Here is a 14,688-nt window from a genome sequence, read left to right as displayed (position 1 = left end):
AAGCACCCATTTAAGAGGACTATTCCTAAATAGCTCTCGTTTTTTCAGATACGGCTGTTTGTCTATCTTCCTCTTGTATTATAACAAGGAGCCTCAGTACTAGTTTGAAAGCTAGTGAATCAAAGTGTTAGAAAGCCAGATTAATAGACCATGATTATATCACTTTATCAAATTACTCCTTTTGGTTAGAAAAAAACACTCGTTTAGAATTAAGATTTGGTCAAGCCTTAACAACTACCCGTATCAATAACTTCTAAATTATTTGGTTTGAAAAATATACATATTTGTATTGGAAAATACTTTGCACAATTTTATAATCTTTTATTGTTTTTTTAAAAACATCTTTAACCGGAGGGATTATCGGTTACACAAAGTCAAACGTACCTAACTGAAATTAATTTATTTATAGCATCTCCCTTTTTGCGACGGAATTTTGACAAGTGTCGTCGGTCCCCACGCAGCGGATATGATGGTCACACTCACACACAGCTGCCCTGCACAGCTGACGCGCCTGAGCCTGGGCCCACCTGCGCGCTTAGCCGGCGACGAAAGAAAACCAACCCCAGCCCCTGGAGCCTTCCAACCAAAACCAACCCACGCCATCATCCATCCATCCGCTTGTCCCTCCCACCACCACCAACCAAAACCCCCAACCGCCGAGGTCGCCGGCGACTCCGTCCGCTCCGCTCCGCGCCGCGGGGATGTCGTTCCACTACCCCGACCACGGGCTGTCCATGGACGCCGCGGCAGCGGCTGCGGCTGCGGCCGCCGCCGCGTCGTCGCCGAACCCTAGCGGCTTCTCCTCCCCCGGCGTCGGCGGGGAGAGGGAGAAGGCAGCCATCGCGGCGCACCCGCTGTACGAGCGCCTCCTGGAGGCGCACGTCGCCTGCCTCCGCGTCGCCACCCCCGTCGACCAGCTCCCCCGCATCGACGCGCAGATCGCCGCTCGCCCCCCGCCGCTCGCCGCCGCCGCTGGGGCTGCGGCCGCGGGAGGGCCGTCCGGCGGCGAGGAGCTCGACCTCTTCATGGTACGGCTCGAACACCCTACGGGCTCCTTCCTCCCTCTCCCGCCTGCTTTGCAGCTGTGCGCTGCAGTTGGTTGAACTGGTATAGGCTTGCGGATTTACGGTGTGGGGAATTTGGAATTTGGGATTGAAGGAAGTATTGGTTGACTGGGTGACCTGTACCCGGAATCTCTCATATTACGGCTCCGCTTTGGCTATAAGTTTCCCAGTTTCCCCATTTTTTCTACATGGATTTGGAAAAATTGAGAGAAGGAATCCCAAGCTAATTGTCAAGCTGTGATAGTACTTGCGAAGTAGGATGGGGATAAGGTCATGGTCTCAGGGTGGAGCCTTTTTGTGCTTAGTTGACTGACTTGGATTATGGTAGTTGACCAAATTCCTCATGGCTCAGTCAGTTTCAAGAATTGCATCAGATCACTGTAACCCTTCCTTTTATTTGTTTCAATTAATAGAGGGCAATTGCCCTTTTCATATGGCTGCTCCAAATTCCCCTTTTCATCTTTCATGTCGAGGATGTGGACTGGCTATTATGTGATGGCAGGTCATATGCTGCAACCGGTGTTTGCTGTTGTATCATTTGTACTGATTTAATTTCGTCTAATTTTTGTTCTATTGTCATGCCATTTACTGGATTAAATAAGCCTATGCACTGATGCTTCTACCTCACTATGTGTTTCACAATGACTCTGTTGCTTCACTAGAAGCAGAAGTTGTCTTTGTCTAGGATTCTGTACATAGTTAACATCTTGCATCATCTGTTTTCGTCGGGCATTCCTGTTCTCAGATTCTAATACGTCTCATTTTTTTTTATTACAGACACACTATGTGTTGCTCCTTTGCTCATTCAAGGAACAACTCCAGCAGCATGTACGTGTTCATGCAATGGAAGCAGTGATGGGTTGCTGGGAGCTTGAACAATCTTTACAAAGCCTGACAGGTGGATTGTTTTTCTTTTTTAATCTTGTGTTAATTCAGAAACGTCGCTGAAGCTTTCAGATATACATCACTTGCTTTTATCATTTCAATAATTGCAGCCTTGCTGTCAGATGAAAAGATGACAAAGTGCTTTCAGTATTTATTGCAATTATGTAGTAATTGAATGAATGGAAACATCAGCATTAGCTAAAAAGGAAACAGTGAAAAGAAAAAATATTTTGCAAAAGTATGAGTATGTGATGGCTCTTATTTCATGCCTTCCAATTGCATGCCGTTTCAACAATTTCTTAGCCGACACTGAAGAATATTTGTTTAAAACATGCACAGTACCTTCTATAGTGAATACTGAATACCTAAGCTCCTAAGGCTACACTCAGAACATAAAGGCTAGCATACGAGCTACCATAAATTATTGATTATCACATATAGCATTCGCTATTGTTCATTTTATTCGATGCAAGTTGCTATTAGAATCTCAAGGACGTGTGAGGCCATGGCAAGAGCTTAGTCTATCACTGATCACAGATGGTTGCCCATGATAAGCATTCATAGAAATGAGGATTGCTGAACAGGGAGAGGTGGTTGCACGATAAAACTAAATTTCCTATCCTACATTCCTACTTTGAGTTTTATACCGAGGTTTAGACAACTTGACCTAGTGTTTGGTTGGATTTAGATGTGCAACTTACAGAAGGGTTTTATGCAATGTCAACTAAGATGGTTGTACCTTCTATTCTTGCACCATGTACACCTGAACTGAAATTGTGAGAGCAGCTAATAGAACAGTTCAATGGAAATCATCATTGTCAGGCAAAACTAAGTAATGCTAAGATTGGTTCTGCAGGGGCATCTCCTGGTGAAGGCACTGGAGCGACCATGTCTGATGATGAAGATAACCAGGTGGATAGTGAAGCCAACATGTTTGATGGAAATGATGGGTCAGATGGTATGGGCTTTGGCCCCCTAATGCTGACAGAGGGTGAACGATCCTTAGTTGAGCGTGTACGGCAGGAGCTGAAGAATGAGCTTAAGCAGGTTACTTTCTTTGAAATGCTTCACTCATCATCGTTTATGGTGCATTGTTGACTAACGAAATATTTCTTACCTCTAGGGTTACAAAGAAAAGCTTGTTGATATCAGGGAAGAGATTATGCGCAAGCGAAGAGCTGGTAAACTTCCTGGAGATACTGCATCTATACTGAAAGCTTGGTGGCAAGCTCATTCCAAGTGGCCATACCCAACTGTATGTGACACCACTGTCAATACCATTCCCTCGTGAACTTTTCCTATCAGCTTCTGTTCATTGACGAGCAACTCTTTGCTTACTCATCTAGGAAGACGACAAGTCCCGACTGGTGCAGGAAACTGGATTGCAGCTAAAGCAGATCAACAACTGGTTCATTAACCAACGCAAACGGAACTGGCACAGCAACCCAACATCCTCGGGTGAAAAGACTAAGAAGAAAAGGTATCACAATGAAAACTGCTTTGCTGTTGCCTAAGCTTTGATAGGCAGGATTGCGGCTTGCCACATTTTTTTTGCACTTGTACTGTTTTCAACATGTAATATTGGAAACGTCGCAGGTGATGATGGCCCAGAGCAATCTTGACGAAGCTAGATATGTCCACTATACTTTATGGCGAAGTACATTCTCCCTCACCGTAGGCAAGAGGGAAGATATGCAGCTTGGGTGGCCTAGTGGTCACCTAATGCCCAAGTTTGACCACGTGGTGGGGACTGGAGTTGGTAGTGACCTCTGCAGTATAGCATTCGCTAATGTGATGTAGGAATCACGTGTTGTATAACTGGCGAATGGGAGGGAGTAATTTATGTTGTATTGTAATTGTGTATTTTCTTTACCTTGTAATGATATTTTAGGGAGAATCCCAAGATTCAGATTGGCCGTTCACTGTGTTACCGGTGGTAAAAGTGGTGGGCAATCATCGTGTTCAGAGTTCACCTCCTGAAGGGTATGTAATAGTTCGTATGTTGGATGTCATGCATGTTTTAGCTGATTGTCGTTTGAGTTACTTCTGCCTGCTGCGTTGGATACTTGGATTCCTAAGAAGATGTTGTAGAGCGCCCTTGGGATGGATATTTTGTCGTTCAGATGTGGGAGCATATTTTGTTGCTCAGATATGCCCTGAGGCTCCTTTGCAGTGGCACCCAAAAGATCAAGCTTGGAGACACATGTTTTGTGGTAGCACTTGTTCGCTGGCCACTGGTTGAGGTTGTCCTTAAGACCTTAAGGATTACTGTCTTTGAAGTCGAAATGGCAGTGAGTGAAGCTCGTGAGCGCAAAGAAAACAGCCGAAGCAACCTTATAGCACACGGACCGGGTCAAGCGGCGACCGAGCAGGTGGAGTCCAAACCACGCGGCCTACTGGGATGAAAGATCACCAAGCAAGCCAAACCATGACTCGTAGTTGTACTATCCTAATCCCTTCCCCGCTCGTCGTTTTCGCTGAAAAAGACGCGGCCGGAGCGCAGATTTCTAATTTCTTGTTCCCCTTCCCCGCCGTCTCCGTCGCGTCGATAGCAAGGCCAGCTTGCTGTCCCAACCCCAATCAAGTCCAAAGCTAGAAAATTAATCACTCGCCGAAATGGTACGTTTTGTCACTTTGTGGGACCAACCCAGCACACATGCGTCTCACAAGAAAAATCATAGCCTAATGATATGTTTGGATCCACCCAACTAAATTTAGCTGGCTAAAATTTTAAAACTAAACTTTATCCGGCTAAAAGTTTTTCCAGCTAAATTTTAGCTTCAGCTGTGTTGAAGCTTGAAACAGCTAAACTTAGCTGGGCCGTTTGGATCCACACCAACTACAAAGTTTATAGAAAAATACACCTGTCAACGGCGTCGAATTACTTTCACTAGTTTCACTTAAATGTTAAGAATCTGCACTTAGAACAAAATTAAAACGATCTACAATTTGGAGCTCAGAGAGTAAATAAATTCACTGAAATAAGGGCGGTCAAACTTTTTTTTGCAGCGAAATAAGGGTGTTTGGTTCGAGCTACTAGACTTTAGTAGCTGCTAAACGGTTTGGTTACTTTTAGTAACTCCAGAGTTACTAGAGATGACTAAAGCTCTTTTAGTAGCTTTTAGTCATAGTATTTGATTAAAAAGTTACTCAAATGACTAAAAGCTACTAAATTTAGTAGCTACTAGGAGAACCAAACAGGCTCTAAGTAAACCTTCCAAACCCGATAGTATAACAATCAGTAATCAAGCACGCATGCTAAATTTTTTTACATGGATCAGACCACTAACACAACGATATACTGATTCTTCATCGATCTGATCTGACGCATATGCTACTAGTCTGAATTCTGCAAGACATGTACTACAGCCAAAACTGATCGACGAACGCAAAGCATCCGGACTGCACGCAAACTAATCGCAGCTAACAAACACACGTATCCATGGCCTCCTCATCGGATCTTCCGGTCCCATCTTGGCAGCTAGCGAGTGAGCGAGCGAGCTCGATCGATCCCAGGGCGCTACCGCTACACGGACACGGCTACGCGACATCGACGACCGCCGCCGGCGCCGACAGCCGCGACGAGAAGCTGTGGTAGAGCAGGCCGTCGCCGCGGCGGGCGTGGACTCCCTGTTCCTCCTCCTCCTCTTCCTCGAGGTCGCCCTCGTCGAAGTTGAGCGCGTAGCTGAGCAGGTCGTACCGGAACTCCCCGACGCCCGCGCGGCAGCGCCACCGCATCCGCTCGCCCAGGCCGCCCTGGCCGAAGCAGCAGCACACGGTGGCCCTCAGCCTGTGCCGCAGCGCGCTCAGCGACGACGGCGACGGCAACGGCGACGGCGACTCCATATTCTCTGCTGCTCGCTAGCTGAAAGCTGAAGCAACAGCGTCGGGTCGGGTACTCAGGTAGCTGCGCTGCGCTCGGCAGGTCAGTAGCCTCTGTTTAATTCTCCGAGAGTGCACTATGCAAAAAAAAAAAAATCATATTAAATTTACGATAAATGCATAGAGTATTAAATGTAGATGAAATAAAAAACTAATTGTACAGTTTGCTTTAACTTTGCGAGACGAATCTTTTGAGCCTAATTAGTCAATGTTTGAACAATAATTCACAAATACAAACGAAATGCTGCAGTAAAGAATCGTGCACTATACCAAGTTTGCAGGTGCAAACTTTGCCGAACTAAACGTGCCCTTGCTTTTTTAAATTTTAGCCGGCCTGCGTTTGGTTAAGGTGGGCGCGAGGGCGACGCTGGTTAAGGCCGGGCGAGGTGGTGATTAGTAGTAGTAGAGTACGAGGCGCGTGGAATGGATGACGGAAAAGGACACCATGCCGGGGAAGGGCTGGTGGTGGGTGAGGGTAGCGGCGGTGCGCGTTGCAGGTGGAGCAGGGCGTGGGTATAGATTTGGATAATCTATGCATATATAAATGTTTTATTTTGTTAATAATTACAGTATTATTATGATAAAATATGGATGAATTGATGTTTTTATACTGTAAAATTTTTATATTTATAGGGGTACTAAAACAATTTACACTGTGTGTGTTGGGTTGGGGGGAGGGGTGCATATGGCCCCTGATTCCGCCGCATAAAAGTTACCACGCGACTAGTTGACTCCGAGGGAGCAGCCGCTGGCAGGGTGCAAGAAGGTGTAGGTGCCTAGCGGATGCCGGCGGCGTGCGAGGAGGTGTAGGTGTGGGAGGCACCGCCCTCCTCGTGGTCGTGGCGTACCTCTTCTACAGGTGGCTGCGGCAACGGGGAGTCGTCGTTACGGTAGCGGTTCCGTCCGACAACACGCGCGATAGCTCCTGTGCGATGGGAGCCGCTGGCGGCTCAGCACCGCCGCACTAGGAGCGCCTGATCTGAGGTGACACGGGAGCCAGGAGGCCTAGGACCAGCAGGCAGCGGATGGTGATGTGACATGGGAGCGGCGCGGCGCGTATTACTATAGCTAAATAACAGAGTGTACTAGATGTTTAGCTCCTTCTATTCAGTCTTTTATCTTAGTGTGTAACGTTATCCTAAAACTGCTAAACGGAAATAAATAATATATTTCTCTCAGTGTTCCTCCGCCTCCTCTCCTCCAGCGTGATGGTGCGACCCCTCTCCCTCCCTCACTCTCCCTCTCCCTCCTGCTTCTGCTCTCCACCAGAGACAGGAAGAAGACCGTGCCCGCGCCCGCGACCCACCGGAGTTGAAGAAGACGACGGCACGGCTAGGGTTTCGGTGAGCCGTCTTCTTCGGCGTTGGCGAGGTAGGCCTCCTCCTCCTCCTTCCCCGCCCCTACCAGCGAGCTCCTCCCCCTCTCCTTCCCAACTTCAGTGGGTACAAAAGGCCCCGGCCGGGTGGAGGTAGGCCGGCCAGGCGGTGGGGAAGGAGGTCGGACGGCTTAGGGGCCCTGATGGTAGCGGTGGCGGTCGGGCCAAGGAGGGGCGAGAGCTCCATGGCTAGAGGTAGGTTGCTGCTGCTGGAGCTCGCCGTGGCCGGGGGAGGGGAAGAAGGAGGCCACCGCGAGTGCTAGGGTTTGGCCGGAGCTCCGACAAACCCTAGTGCCCACGGTGAGGCGGTGGTCCACAACGGGGGCGAGCATGATGAGGAGGACAGGGTCGAGAAGGGAGAGGGGTCGCAGTGATGGCAAGAGCAGGCAACAATCCCACGCGCGGCAAGGCGATGTGCGGGCAGAGCCAAGCGTGGCCACGCGCGCACGGTACCGTCAGGCGAGCGTGAGGCGGTAGAGCGGCCAAGCGGACGCGACAGTGACCGGTGGAGTAGGGCCAACAACGACGCGACGTGAGTGGCCCATGGGCACAACAGCGATGTTGACACGGTGCACGCCGTAGCAGTGGGAGGCGCAGCCGCACTACTCGAGCAGTCGGCCACCACGGCCAACCGGACGCGGCCAGGCACGCGCATGCATTGTCGACGCGCCGACATGACATAGGGCAGTGGTGACCGTGTCCAGACGCTGAAATAGACTGGAATCATCATGCGCACAACTTTTAAAGTGTTCTAAAAATCAAACCCGATGATTCAAATGCCAAACCAGTTTTCTATACTCAAGAGGGTACATAGGGCTACCAAACTAAGCCAAAATATCTTGCCACTACTTAACCCGATCCTCCTATAAAAATTGTCGAACTCAGCTTCGTCGACCCATTTTCAGACTTAAGAAAAGTGACTAAGTTTTCGATCGGTTTTGCGTCAACTTCGATTTCCAGGCTACCAATTAAGCTAGCTAGTGACTCCCGTTCTCGACCGCGAGTATTTCATCGTCACCTACAAAGTTTGTACTACGAACTTTATTAAAGTTTTGCATATACATTCTATAGCATTTTCGTTCAATAAAAATTTAGTTAGAACCCTAAGCGATACAACGCGACATGGAATGTAACATTTTGTTTTGTGTTTCCGACGAGCGTTTCATGTTATGTACGTTGCTTTACACTCTATACTTCACTCATTTACACACAAGTATGATGCTTATGTAGTATTTTAGCAAAAAGTAGTACAGTGTAACACCAAGGGTGTTACAAGCAATCCACTAGAGTTACCTTTCGGTGCTTCGCCAGGGAAGGCACAAGACCCCTCACAATCACCAGGGGATGGCCACGAACAATCACCAACTCGTGCCACTCCTCCTACGCTGCTCTAAGCCATCTAGATGGCGGCAACCACCAAGAGTAACAAGCGAATCCGATAGCGAAACACAAACACTAAGTGCCTCTAGATGCAATCACTCAAGCAATACACTTGGATTCTCTTCCAATCTCATAAAGATATTGAATCAATGATGGAGATGAGTGGAAGGACTTTGGCTAAGCTCACAAGGTTGCTATGTCAATGCCAATGCTAAGAGAGTGAGCTTGAGGCGGCCAAACGATATTTATAGACACCCCAAATAATAGAACCGTTGGCTCAATTATTGGGCTGACCGTGGGACGACTGGACGCGCAGGTCGTGTGCACCGGTCGCGTCCGGTGGGTGACCGAACGCGTCCGGTCACTGCGTCTGGTCATAGCATTCAGTCATAGCCAGACCGCCACGTGTCCCTTTTCAAATTATTTAGCCACACATAGTAATACTACGTCATCGGACGCGCTGTTAGAAAATGACCGGACGCGGGAGACCCAGTGTTCGGTCGAGTCTAGAGAGCTTCTGGAGCCGCTTTGGGCCGACCGAACACGTTTGGTCACACCAGACCAGACATAGAAGATGCAACGTCCGATCAATTACAGAGAGCTCCCAGAGCCACTCTGGGCCGACCGGATGCTCCCAGCATCCGATCAATTATAGCGCTAAAACCCGAGACTCCTGGTTCACACCGGACGCGTCCGGTGTGGCTACCGGACACGTCCGGTCGCTGTGTCCGGTCGCTGTCAGCAATCCTGCTTCAGACTATATCACATTGACCTGACGCTGAACAGTAACTCATCAGCGTTCGGTCACTCCACTGAGCCAGAGTTTGGTCACTTTCACTTAGTCGCTTCACCTCGGGTCCAAATATCGGACGCGTCCGGTATCCACACCGAACGCGTCCAGTCACTCCAGTCTGACTGCCCAAAGTCTAGATAAAATACCGGGCACGTCCGGTAGGCACACCAGACACGTTCGGTCACTCTATGACCAGCGCGACTAACTCCTTTTCAACTCTATCTTCTTTACCCTTGCTCAAATGTGCCAACCACCAAGTGTATCACCTTGTGCACATGTCTTAGCATATTTTCACAAATGTTTTTAAGAGTGTTAGCAATCCACTAGATCCTAAATGCATATGCAATGAGTTAGAGCATCTAGTGGCACTTTGATAACGGCATTTCGATACGAGTTTCACCCCTCTTAATAGTACGGCTATCGATCCTAAATGTGATCACACTCTCTAAGTGTCTCGATCACTAAACCGAAAAGCTCCTATCAATTTCACCTTTGTCTTGAGCTTTTTGTTTTTCTCTTTCTTCTTTTCCAAGTTCAAGCACTTGATCATCACCATGGCATCACCATCATTAAGTCATGATCTTCATTTGCTTCACCACTTGGAGTAGTGCTACCTATCTCATAATCACTTTGATAAACTAGATTAGCACTTAGGGTTTTATCAATTCACCAAAAACAAACTAGAGCTTTCAGTTAGGGAGGAAGGGCGCGCGTGGGAGGTAGACGAAGGTCACGCGCTCCCCTGAGAGCGCGACCGGTTGCGGCTTAACGTCCTGCATTCTACCGCTGTTGACAAACGGTACAAGAAAAGATTACCATCGATGTACATGTTGACATGACTGCTTTGAGATTAACAATGTTTTACGTAAATTCATATTGTGTATTTGTTTTAGAAAAAGTGAAATAGATGCATCAAAATCACAAGCATAAGTTGATGAAGCCAGGGAATACAAAAAAAAGGACATGAGGCATGTAATATTGATGTTTCGAACATCGTCACACTCGAAATATCAATTTTTAGGTAGCAATACAATACACAAATTCATACTTCGTGGAATGTTTTTGTTCCCGTTGCAACTCACGGGCATTGACCTAATCAACCACCATCGGATAATTATTATTTGTTGCTAATCACCATCTGATAATTATCTAGAGCCAAGCACGCGCAACTGTCATGGCTGTGGCCATGTCCTATTTTATTCGAGTTTTTGGTTGGTACTCTGTTTAACTTAAATTTCTTTAATTTAACTGTTTTTTTAAATATTTCTATCTATAAGTCCAAGTAAATTCTCTATCAACATATGTTGTATGAGTAGGAATGTAATAGCTCCCAAATGAGAATTATTTTTATGGTTGATGGATACATTCAGCTCAGAAAATTTCTAGATCACAGCTATCTCACATTGGAACATGAGAATGACAGTTTTTTTTTTTTGAGTGGAACATGAGAATGACAGTTGCCTTGATTAAAGTGAGGTTGACTAGCACATTGGCCCACTGAGACCATAGCCGGCTACCTAGACAGCAGTGGGCCAGTCAGACTAACTGATAGCGAATTCGGCCCAACGGTATTTCACTATTGGAATTTGACGGTTTCCCCAGTAGAGTTTAAAATCTAAAATCCTAGGAAAACTAAAAAAATGATAGGTAAAGATTTCTAAGAAAAAATTCAATGAGAAATAAGAAGTGTCCTACGGGGTTTTATGAAAAACCATAGAAAAAGAACATTTCTCTAGGAGTTTAGAGCTTTAGGAACTATTGTAGTTTAGAGCTTTTGGAAACTATAGTACATGTCTACGTGGAAAGCTTCTTTTCCTACGATTTTACTCCTACATCCTAAATAAATTTTGAGTTATAAGCCGAGTTAAAATTTCTATGTCTATTGATTTTGACCCATTATTTTTTCGTACTATTTTGTTTTGAAAATTTTGAGACTCTCGTAGCTACGTGCATCTTCTAGTTGATATCATAACACGTGTGTACTGTTTTTTTTTTTTTTTTTTTTTTGTAGCTCACGAACGTCAGCTGTACCTAGCGATCGTGAGAAGCCGAGCCGAGGCAGCCCTCATCTCGTTACATTAAGCCGATCGGAGCTGGCTGCCTGGCTCCATATGCACACCTACAATTTGCTTCACCCACCGCCACTGCCGGCTCCTACTCGTAGCCCGCCATGATCCAGGCGGTGATGGTGATCAGCACCCAGGCCAAGCCCCGCCTCCTCAAGTTCTACAATTTCCAGGTTCCAAACCCTCTCGGTCTCTCCTCTCTTCAATTCAGGTGCCACCTAGTCCCCTCACTTTCTTCATTACCCAGCAAGTGCTCGGTCAATTTCCCCACCCAGATCAACCTCTTGTTCATCCATGGATCCTTCCTTGCTCGAGGAACTACGTTTGTGAAGCAAATATTCTTGCCCCTAATTCATTTACTTCCCTGTTTCATGGCTGCAGGCACCCGAGAAGCATCAGGACCTCGTCCGCAGTGTCTTCCAATGTATGCACGGTTCGGTTCCTCATTTCTTCGTCAATTTGTGTGGATGCTGTCCTTGAGCTGTGGAGTTTCTTGTTGCAGTACTCTCTGCAAGTCCCGACAGCGTGAGCAATTTTGTCAAGGTGGACACCATCTTTGGCCCGGTAATGACTGATATAGTAGTAAAACTTGTGCTAAAGGGACAATGCTAATGCCAGCTATGAATGAAAAAATAATGAAAATTGGTCAGGTGTTATTTGTCTCCTTGTCTTCAGATATGCAGATTGGTATCTTAGGCATCTGTATGTAATCTAAGCTGTGCTAAAAAACTGCCCAGTGGTTAAGTTGCTCTATCTTGGTTAATTTGCTCATATTATCGACAGAGAGTTGATGAAGGTTACAATGGTTTGGTTTTCTTCTTTGTACTTTGCAGGGAACAAAAATGGTCTACAAGCATTTGGCCACGCTATACTTTGTTTTTGTCTTTGATAGCTCTGAGAATGAGCTTGCCATGCTCGATCTCGTACAAGGTAATTTAATGGCTTATTGATGAAGGAGGAAAGTATTCTCATTTTTCTAAGAAACAAATTATATTCAGTGTGTTATCATGCCATTCATCTGTTTGGCCTGTCCTGCATAATCATTAGCTATTTATTGTGCTTCTTTCAGCATTCAGTCACCCCTGCATTCAACCATTTATTCTGTATTGACGCATTATTTTTCTTTTACGAAATACCTGTGAATTTTGATGTAACTACAGTAGCATGTTCTCAACATTCTCCTCTGTTCATCAATTCTATCTAGCTACACATTGTACTTCACTGAAGACTTATTTTGTCTTCCTTTTGTCTAAAAATACTCTTATCAGCTCTTATTCTAGGAGATTGATTACTCTATACGAACTTGTCTCGTGCACAGTTTTTGTTGAAATATTGGACAGATGCTTCAAGAATGTATGCGAGCTTGACATTGTATTTAACTTCAACAAGGTACCATATAATCCTACTTTTTTTAAATCTTTTTACACTAGATAGTGTGCCTATCAAGGATGCATGAGTTCATTTCTGCTGAAATTTCCACTTATCATTCTTCATTTGCATGTTCCATGTTGTTGGGTAGTAGCCAAAAAGGTGGAATGCAGAAGCTTTTCAATGCTGCATCACCATTTGTTTTGGTGCACCGGTCATATGCAGTGCAAATCCGAAAGTCTCAGTATAACAACCGCTTGACTCCAAGAATCCCTGATATGCAGAATAGCTCATTATCTACCCATCTAATTAATTATTGTTGTGGTTGTAATACACAAGTACACAACCATGCTCTGACTTTAAGGTAATACAGGTAGGCTTAAAATGGATGATTTTCTTAGTACATATACATAGTATTAGGCCAGGTGGAAATGGCCTTAAATGATAAAGGGCATTGGGCACCCATAGGGGAGAGGCCTTGGCTAAGCAGAGCGATAGAGTTGAGATGCATAGGCAGGCTTTTTTATTCCATTGCCTGCTTTGGCTCTGCATTGCGCACATCCTGATATAGAGGAGAGTCCTCACTCTTCAAAATCTAAGCTGACAATAGACTAATCAGTAAAGATAGAATCGTGTATATATTACACAGTAACTTCAAAACTTGGAAATATCCGTCATCCTTCTTGCTGCCTACCCATTATGGCTGCTGCCCACCTTAGTTGGCCACCTTCCAGTGGGGTATATCTTGAAAAGCAATGAATGACCGGGCTACTGGAGCATATTTTCATGCCTTGGCAATATAATTTTGTTAGTACGCAGATAGTGGTAGCTAATTCTTAACACAAAAGGAAGGTTACGCCAAACTTTGGCCCATTAGCACTGAACCTGCTGGTGCATATTATGGTGCTAGTTTTCCCTTGTTCCCTGCATCTCAAGTTTTCACAATGAGATGTATAGAAATGCTCAGTCTTAAGACAAAATGCCCCGATGATTCATTCCACTTTTCTTGCGTTTCTTTGTGTTCCTTTAATAGTGATGTGTTCTAGTACTATTTTACATCCCATTATTCTTTAACTCCTTTTCAATATCTGATGCAGCTGCACACGATTTTGGATGAGATGATACTGGGGGGACAGGTCATCGAAACGAGTTCAGAACAAGTAGTGAAATATGTGGAAGAGATTGAAAGGTTCTCCCCGCAGCCTTCACCGCTCCCACCATATATTGTCTGCACTCGCCTTATGCTAATAGCACTGTCCATTACTTGACACAGACTGGAGAAACAATCGAGCACAACCAGCTTCATACCCAAGTCGATTACAGAGCGTTTTACCCGTTAAGCTTCAACTCGTTTCCTTGACACTGAACATTTAAGGTGTGAACCGAACTGAGAAGACATACGGGTTTAGTCATGTTTCGTTGTATTTTGTAAGCCTGTAGCCTGAATTTGAATGCGGCATCTGCAGTCTAATAATACTGCCTGCTTTTATATGCTTGATCGTCTTACAGTGCTTGCTGAGGTCACCTTCACACGTTGCCCATTCATTGTCAAACAATCAGCGTGTGGCAGCTCACAAACTTTGTCTACTCATTAGCTGATTTTTCTAATATAAAGAAGGCCCAATTCACTGCTATAATTGTAAGCATAATACAGTTTTTGAACAAGTGAGAAGAGAGACTCGGTGCTGTAAGCCAAGCTTGATCTGAAGCTAAAATCCTGTATGAGCCGGTATCCTAGCAAGGCCAAATTTTTATACGTAATAAAAAAAATAGAAGTATTGTACATAAGTAATCATAGCACTAAACCGGCCATGATTACTCTTTGGCTCAGCTTAATTAACACGTGGACAAGTTAGGGCTTGTTTGGATTTATTA

General features: G+C 45.6%; 3 protein-coding genes across 5 annotated transcripts; 2 read left to right on the top strand and 1 right to left on the bottom strand.

The window, feature by feature from the left end:
• Positions 1 to 568: 568 nt before the first annotated feature.
• Positions 569 to 3,992, top strand: LOC136531549 (homeobox protein knotted-1-like 2). Its single transcript, XM_066524197.1, has 6 exons — positions 569 to 1,028; positions 1,842 to 1,962; positions 2,806 to 2,996; positions 3,073 to 3,204; positions 3,296 to 3,429; positions 3,546 to 3,992. The coding sequence occupies exons 1-6, from the start codon at positions 702 to 704 to the stop codon at positions 3,547 to 3,549; spliced, it is 909 nt and encodes a 302-aa protein (XP_066380294.1). The 5' UTR covers positions 569 to 701; the 3' UTR covers positions 3,550 to 3,992.
• Positions 3,993 to 5,158: 1,166 nt separating this feature from the next.
• On the bottom strand, positions 5,159 to 5,879 carry LOC136531546 (uncharacterized). The gene has a single exon (XM_066524191.1). It carries the CDS (start codon positions 5,793 to 5,795, stop codon positions 5,490 to 5,492), a length of 306 nt encoding a protein of 101 aa, XP_066380288.1. The 5' UTR covers positions 5,796 to 5,879; the 3' UTR covers positions 5,159 to 5,489.
• LOC136531545 (AP-3 complex subunit sigma-like) lies at positions 5,734 to 14,592 on the top strand. Of its 3 annotated transcripts, XM_066524189.1 has the most exons (9): positions 5,734 to 5,874; positions 11,391 to 11,618; positions 11,827 to 11,869; positions 11,948 to 12,009; positions 12,279 to 12,375; positions 12,764 to 12,834; positions 13,911 to 14,002; positions 14,087 to 14,188; positions 14,323 to 14,592. In XM_066524189.1, exons 2-8 carry the CDS (start codon positions 11,550 to 11,552, stop codon positions 14,151 to 14,153), a joined length of 501 nt encoding a protein of 166 aa, XP_066380286.1. In that variant the 5' UTR covers positions 5,734 to 5,874; positions 11,391 to 11,549; the 3' UTR covers positions 14,154 to 14,188; positions 14,323 to 14,592. The 3 variants fall into 3 exon arrangements, with proteins under 3 accessions (XP_066380286.1, XP_066380287.1, XP_066380285.1); XM_066524190.1 differs by lacking the exon at positions 14,323 to 14,592 and having other exon boundaries at positions 11,948 to 11,988; positions 14,087 to 14,298; XM_066524188.1 differs by lacking the exon at positions 14,323 to 14,592 and having other exon boundaries at positions 14,087 to 14,298.
• The last annotated feature ends 96 nt before the right edge of the window (positions 14,593 to 14,688 follow it).

Source organism: Miscanthus floridulus, unplaced genomic scaffold (assembly GCF_019320115.1).
Source record: "Miscanthus floridulus cultivar M001 unplaced genomic scaffold, ASM1932011v1 fs_370_1_2, whole genome shotgun sequence".
Taxonomy (NCBI): Eukaryota; Viridiplantae; Streptophyta; class Magnoliopsida; order Poales; family Poaceae; genus Miscanthus; species Miscanthus floridulus.
This window is presented reverse-complemented; position numbering and strand designations above follow the sequence as displayed.

Excerpts from the sequence above, each read along its gene's own strand:
- LOC136531545 (XM_066524189.1), top strand. The coding sequence starts at position 11,550 with ATGATCCAGGCGGTGATGGTGATCAGCACCCAGGCCAAGCCCCGCCTC. Across the intron at positions 12,010-12,278 it reads TGGACACCATCTTTGGCCCG|GGAACAAAAATGGTCTACAA; the intron begins GTAATGACTGAT and ends TGTACTTTGCAG. Across the intron at positions 12,376-12,763 it reads CATGCTCGATCTCGTACAAG|TTTTTGTTGAAATATTGGAC; the intron begins GTAATTTAATGG and ends TCTCGTGCACAG.
- LOC136531546 (XM_066524191.1), bottom strand. The coding sequence starts at position 5,795 with ATGGAGTCGCCGTCGCCGTTGCCGTCGCCGTCGTCGCTGAGCGCGCTG.
- LOC136531549 (XM_066524197.1), top strand. The coding sequence starts at position 702 with ATGTCGTTCCACTACCCCGACCACGGGCTGTCCATGGACGCCGCGGCA. Across the intron at positions 1,029-1,841 it reads AGGAGCTCGACCTCTTCATG|ACACACTATGTGTTGCTCCT; the intron begins GTACGGCTCGAA and ends TTTTTATTACAG. Across the intron at positions 3,205-3,295 it reads CCAAGTGGCCATACCCAACT|GAAGACGACAAGTCCCGACT; the intron begins GTATGTGACACC and ends TTACTCATCTAG.